Source organism: Prunus avium, chromosome 3, assembly GCF_965620075.1.
Source record: "Prunus avium chromosome 3, drPruAviu1.hap1.1, whole genome shotgun sequence".
In the NCBI taxonomy this organism is placed as follows: Eukaryota; Viridiplantae; Streptophyta; class Magnoliopsida; order Rosales; family Rosaceae; genus Prunus; species Prunus avium.
Window position 1 is genome coordinate 11833397 of NC_142286.1, and position 7096 is coordinate 11840492.

The following is a 7096-nucleotide window of genomic DNA, read 5'->3' on the forward strand; positions in this document are numbered from 1 at the left end:
ACAATGGGCTAATTACAACTTAATGTCGAACTCACCACAAATACATATCATCTTTGTATTTGTAGTATTAAGAGTGATGCTTACCATCTTATGTGACACATGAAGTGGATAGCGACATGAATTAAAAAGTGTCAATAAATCATAAATGAAAAGAAAATGTTAAATTAATTTTAATTAATGTGGTTGTTCACTTCATCTGCCACATAAAATGGTATACGAATATAGTATACAAATATGATAAGAGTAACATTATTCTTATTTTTTTAGTCACTGTAATAATCCCTCTTCATATTTTCATTTCCATTACATTGATTTTTGTTTACTTACTTTAGTGCTCAGCATTCTGCCCATTAAAATATTATTCTTTCCTATTTTATCTTTGTAATATTCTTTCCATTGTATTTATCACAACCTAAGTATTTTCTTTCACTTTTATTAATTCTTAAATCCTTTGATTCCAATTTGTTTCTCCATATATTTAGATTTTGTGGCAAGTGATTCTTATTCCACTAATATTCCATTAATATCCTTCATATTTTTTTGATGGCACATAATCCTTATAATTAACCAAGTTTTACTTTTCCTACTGTTATTGTTATATCTCACCTATATATATATATGATAAAAATGCGATACAATTTATTAGATCAATAGGGAAAAAGCGTACAATACGTACTGTAAAGAGAGCCATTCAAATAAGAAATTTTATAAATTCTAGAACATCAATTTCTGTCATTTTAAATTAAATCATTTATGAATTCTTTTATACTTTAAATTTCCTCATTCAAATATATTTAACCCCATAATTATGTATATAAAAATAACTAAATTAATGGAGACACAGCGTGATGTAAATTACTAAATTTCAGGTATTCTTGTCGGATTCGTAAAAGTAAACTGGTTCACTGATTATAAATAAACAAAATAAAAAGGGCCAACAACACAGAAATGAGTCCTGCTTGCTTTGAATCACACACTCATTCTGTGACCCTTCCGTGATCAAACCCTCAACCAAGCCCGTTGCTTTTCTTCTTCTTCTTCCTTCTACTTTCTTTCTTTCTCGTGCTCAGATCGTAAATCATAAGCAACCCGTTTTCCTGCAACCTACCAGCTCTTTCTTCATCTGGGTCTCACGGGATTTGCTTTGGTTCCTCCTCTTTTTTCTTCTTTTTTATTTTTATTTTCCCCAATATATAATTTATTATTATTATTATTAATAGAGTTTGAATTCTACTTCAATTGGTTTTATAATCCTTCTGAAACTCACTTTGTTCTACACCTTTTACCTTCTGGATTTACTTTTCTTTTTTAATTATTAATAGCATGCATATCTGGGTTGGTTAAAAAGTCAGAGGCAGAGCAGAGCAACCCAGAAACCAAGCAAGTGAGAGAGAGAGAGAGAGAAAGAGACAGACGGAGACAGAGAAGGCGCCCATGGCTTCAAGGAACTTAGAGAAGATGGCTTCAATTGACGCACAGCTGAGGCTGCTGGCACCAGGGAAGGTGTCTGAGGATGACAAACTGATTGAGTATGATGCTTTGTTATTGGATCGCTTCCTTGACATTCTTCAGGATTTACATGGAGAGAGTCTCAGAGAAACGGTATTGGGTTTGATTTTTTGTTTAAATTAATCAATTTTTTTGTTAGTAATCTTTGACTACTTTTAGCTTAGTGTGCTAAAGTTTGACAGTTCAGCGACCATGTTAGTTTTGATAAAGTTTCTTCGTTTTTCTTGGTTATTATGTATGTTTTTGTTTCTCACCTTGATATTATCGCTTTGTTTTTATAATGCTTGTTTGGGAATATCTTGACTTTTTTCTTTTTTATTCTTAAAAGAAATTGTGGAAGAAACTATCTTGTGTACCAACTTGCTCTTTCGTTTAAATTTTCAATTCTCATTCGTCTTTGTGTTTAGTCCTGTTTGCATTTTGGAAGACTCAAAAGTTCACTCCTTTAGCGCTGGTTGATGGCGTTTTGGTTTAATAATGATATAGATTTTGACATATGAAATTTCATTCAAAAGGTTCTGCATTTTAGATAACTGGGGCACTTCCTACATGAGATTATGTGATGATAAACTAGTTTATTGACTGTTGTGATTTAATTTGGACTAGGTGCAAGAGTGTTATGAACTTTCCGCAGAATATGAAAGAAAGCAGGACCCTAAAAAGTTGGAGGAACTTGGGAAGGTTCTAACGAGTTTGGATCCTGGGGACTCGATTGTCATTGCTAAGTCCTTTTCTCACATGCTTAACTTGGCCAATTTGGCCGAGGAAGTTCAGATTGCTTATCGAAGGAGGATCAAGTTGAAGAAGGGAGACTTCGCTGATGAGGCTTCAGCTACTACAGAGTCAGACATTGAAGAGACTCTCAAGAGGCTTGTGGGAGACCTGAAGAAGTCCCCGGAAGAAGTTTTTGATGCCTTGAAGAACCAGACTGTAGATTTGGTCCTAACGGCACATCCTACTCAGTCTGTTCGAAGATCCTTGCTTCAAAAGCATGCAAGGTTCACTCTCCACTTACCTTTTTCATTTCTCTTATGTAAGAAGACAAATTGCAGAAGCCCACTTGTTAAGCAACTTACCCAGGATATGTTTATTATCCAGATCCACTTTGGACTGCTAAAAGAAAATTGTGTGGGATTAGACATTTTATATTGATGGTATGTTATTTTGGTACTGACATTGTGTAATTTTGACCATTTCAGGGTAAGAAATTGTTTGACACAGTTGTATGCTAAGGACATTACACCTGATGATAAACAGGAACTCGATGAGGCTCTACAAAGGGAGGTATGTGGAAACTAATAATGGAATGTTGTTTACTGATGCTATGTACACATTGTTGATTTTTGTTATGTTCTTGGCCAAATTTGAATTTAAAAATTCATTTTCTCTGGACTATGCTAATGTTTTCCTTAAGGTTGCTGGAATTGCCAATGCAGTTGCACCCAGATGCCAATATACATCTCTCTCTCTCTCTCTCTCTCTCTCTCATATGACAGAAAATTGCTTCCCCAACATGTGCCTCCACAATTTTGATTTCTCCAATAATTTCTTCTAGTGTAGAATAATTGCTCTATAATAATAAGCTTTTATTTTATAACCAAAAGAAGCTTTTATTTCAAATTGATATAATTTAACTTCTCTTTTCATGTAGATTCAAGCTGCATTTCGTACAGATGAAATCCGAAGGACTCCTCCAACCCCTCAAGATGAGATGAGGGCGGGAATGAGCTACTTTCATGAGACAATTTGGAAAGGTGTACCAAAATTCTTACGTCGTGTTGACACTGCTTTGAAGAACATAGGGATAAATGAACGTGTTCCTTACAATGCCCCTCTCATTCAATTTTCTTCTTGGATGGGTGGGGACCGTGATGGTATGTTCATCTCATGCTAGTACTGGATGAGCTTATTCTGTCCTTACATAGTACCTTTTTTTTTTTTAATCTCTAAGGCATATCTCTCCACACTCACTCTAAAATCATGCCTTAGAATGATTTTGTTGCTTCTTAACATCTGCCTGATATGGACTGCAGGAAACCCCAGGGTCACTCCTGAAGTTACACGGGATGTATGTTTATTGGCTAGAATGATGGCTGCTAACTTGTACTTCTCCCAGATAGAGGATCTTATGTTTGAGGTGTCAAAAGAATCATTACTTCCACTTAGATATGTTATATAATTCTCCTGTTCAGAGTACTTGAATACATTTTTTTTCTTGTTATATAATGTATTTCTTATTACCATTTTTTTTTCACAGTTATCTATGTGGCGCTGCAATGATGAGCTTCTTTCTCGTGCTCATGAACTTCATAGGTCTTCAAAGAAGGATGCAAAACACTATATAGGTATGCAATAGAGATGACTTCATGTTTTTATCATCCTTGCTTGAAACTTTTTCAATAGTTGGTAAAACTTCAAATCTTTGGCTTACTAAGTTGAACTTTTAGCAGAGTAGCATGCCCAATTGTTGAAACTAGCTGAAAATTCTCTTAGTTCTATTAACTTTTTTGACTTTTTTTAACATTTAAGTGTGCAATGGATTTATTATTATTATTTTTTTTAACTATGCTTTTCGGATGCAGAGTTTTGGAAGCAAATTCCTCCAAATGAGCCTTATCGCGTTATTCTTGGTGATGTAAGAGACAAGCTGTACAGTACACGTGAACGTGCTCGCCAATTGTTAGCCAATGGAATCTCTGAAATTCCTGAGGAAACAACCTTTACAAATGTTGAACAGGTCTCTCCCAACCACCAGCATTATGTATTTGGTTGTAGACTTATAAAAGAAACTTAATTGCCAGTCTACCCAATTTTAAGATTTGTTCAGCTTTAAACTTGGGGTAGTCTTTGAATAAATTACAATTGACATTCAGTATTGAAATCATGTTTGATTGTTTCCCATCTTTCATGCTCATGCAACAATGTTTTGTATTAGAGCTGATTTTGTCTTTTTGCTCCCTTGTAGTTCCTGGAGCCTCTCGAAATGTGTTACCGGTCACTCTGCTCCTGTGGCGATCGGGCAATTGCTGATGGAAGCCTTCTTGATTTCTTACGGCAAGTTTCCACTTTTGGGCTCTCTCTTGTGAGACTAGACATACGGCAAGAATCAGACAGGCACACTGATGTCCTCAATGCTATAACAAGGCACCTGGAGATTGGGTCTTATCGAGAATGGTCTGAGGAACGTAGACAAGAATGGCTCTTGTCTGAGCTTAGTGGCAAGCGCCCCCTTTTTGGCTCTGATGTTCCCAAGACTGAAGAAATTGCTGATGTGCTGGACACATTCCATGTCATTTCAGAACTTCCCTCAGACAATTTTGGTGCTTATATTATCTCAATGGCGACAGCGCCATCTGATGTGCTTGCTGTGGAGCTTTTGCAACGTGAATGTGGTGTGAAGAAACCACTAAGGGTTGTCCCATTGTTTGAGAAGCTTGCTGATCTTGAGGCTGCTCCTGCTGCCGTGGGCCGTCTCTTTTCAATAGATTGGTACAAAAACAGGATCAATGGGAAGCAAGAAGTCATGATAGGATACTCAGATTCAGGAAAGGATGCTGGCCGGCTATCTGCAGCATGGCAGTTATACAAGGCTCAAGAAGAGCTCATAAAGGTTGCGAAACAATATGGGGTTAAGCTTACAATGTTTCACGGTCGAGGTGGAACAGTTGGAAGAGGAGGGGGGCCCACCCATCTTGCTATATTGTCTCAGCCACCCGACACAATTCATGGTTCACTTCGTGTTACAGTTCAAGGTGAAGTTATTGAACAATCATTTGGGGAGGAGCACTTGTGCTTTAGAACACTCCAGCGTTTCACAGCAGCTACACTTGAGCATGGAATGCATCCTCCTGTCTCACCAAAGCCCGAATGGCGTGCACTAATGGATGAGATGGCTGTCCTTGCAACAAAGGAATACCGTTCAATAGTTTTCCAGGAACCTCGTTTTGTTGAATACTTTCGCCGTGTAAGTATCCTACTTATCCAATGTGATCAACCTTTCAATATATATGTACTTTGTGCGTTCGTGTGTGTGTGTGTGTGTGTGTGTGTATAAACTAACCATTTCAATAACATGAATCCCCCTTGACGTATTAGCAACAATGTATTAGTTTCTTGTTTGGGTCAATGGTATCTTAGTTACTAATTTAATAATTTATGAACGACAGCATGTTGAATCCCGAAATTGAGTTTCAAGAATCATTCTTCTGTTGTCTTCCTCTTACATGCTTTGCCTACCTTAACATAAAATTTGTTCATTATTAGTTTTAAAGCTACCTATCCTGATCAGGACAGAATTGGCTGATGAAGATTGTTCTGTAATAATTTTCTCTTGGATAATGCAGGCAACACCAGAGTTGGAGTATGGCCGGATGAACATTGGGAGTCGTCCTTCAAAACGAAAGCCAAGTGGAGGCATTGAATCACTACGTGCAATCCCATGGATATTTGCTTGGACCCAAACAAGATTTCATTTACCAGTGTGGCTTGGGTTTGGGGCAGCATTTAAGCAAGCTATTGATAAGGATGCGAAAAATCTCCATATGCTTCGAGAGATGTATAATCAGTGGCCTTTCTTCAGAGTCACGATTGATTTAATTGAGATGGTGTTTGCCAAGGGCGACCCGGGTATTGCCTCTCTGTATGACAAGCTTCTTGTGTCAGAAGACCTATGGTCATTTGGAGAGAGATTGAGGGCCAACTATGAAGAAACTAAGAGCCTCGTCCTCCAGGTAATACAGCACCTAAATTACTTGCCTAATGGCTGAGTTTAGGCAGCCCTTTATACTTACTTTTGCAAAGGACAAATTAAATTACTCTACATCTGTGTCCATAACTACTTTTTTACTTTTTCCTTGACTTGATTGTAAAACCATAAGAGCATATATCTGAGGCTAATGTTAATCTAAAACTGTAAATTATCAATTTTATGAAAAAATTTCTGAAGTGCTATCGGTGTAGTTTTATTACTTATTTCTACATGTTTTAAAGTTTTTTGAGCAAATATAATTAGTTTGACTGCAGGTATCTTAAGAAACTAATATCATTTTCTGTTAATTTTGTAGGTTGCTGGACATAGAGCTCTTCTGGAAGGAGATCCTTATTTGAGGCAGAGACTCCTCCTCCGTGACTCTTACATCACCACACTTAATGTGTGCCAAGCCTATACACTGAAGCAGATTCGTGATCCGAACTACCATGTTAAAGTAAGGCCACACTTGTCAAAGGAGTACATGGAAAAAACAAGCAAGCCAGCAGCAGAGCTCGTAAAGCTTAATCCAACGAGCGAGTATGCTCCTGGACTAGAAGACACACTTATTTTGACCATGAAGGGTATTGCTGCTGGCATGCAGAATACCGGCTGAAGTTTAGGTATCTTGTATTTCAGTAACTTATGTTGGAACATATGAAGTATTGTACGAAATGGATGCTCTCTGCTTATAAGTGCTCTAAACCTCTATCAAATAAAATGTAATAAGTTTAATAAAAATAGCGTTTTGGTTTGTGTGAACCAGAATTTGTATTCCCTATGGCTTTCATGTTGCGGAAATTTATTACTCAAGGTTTTCTTTTTGCAACAGCAGCAGGG

General features: G+C 37.1%; 1 protein-coding gene across 2 annotated transcripts; it reads left to right on the forward strand.

Moving 5' to 3' along the window:
• The first annotated feature begins 926 nt into the window (after positions 1-926).
• On the forward strand, positions 927-7033 carry LOC110764337 (phosphoenolpyruvate carboxylase 2). Of its 2 annotated transcripts, XM_088249956.1 has the most exons (11): positions 927-1147; positions 1323-1602; positions 2116-2507; positions 2709-2793; positions 3161-3383; positions 3543-3646; positions 3767-3854; positions 4092-4246; positions 4475-5473; positions 5853-6239; positions 6573-7033. In XM_088249956.1, exons 2-11 carry the CDS (start codon positions 1435-1437, stop codon positions 6870-6872), a joined length of 2901 nt encoding a protein of 966 aa, XP_088106082.1. In that variant the 5' UTR covers positions 927-1147; positions 1323-1434; the 3' UTR covers positions 6873-7033. The 2 variants fall into 2 exon arrangements, with proteins under 2 accessions (XP_088106082.1, XP_021822978.2); XM_021967286.2 differs by having other exon boundaries at positions 927-1602.
• Positions 7034-7096: the final 63 nt, after the last annotated feature.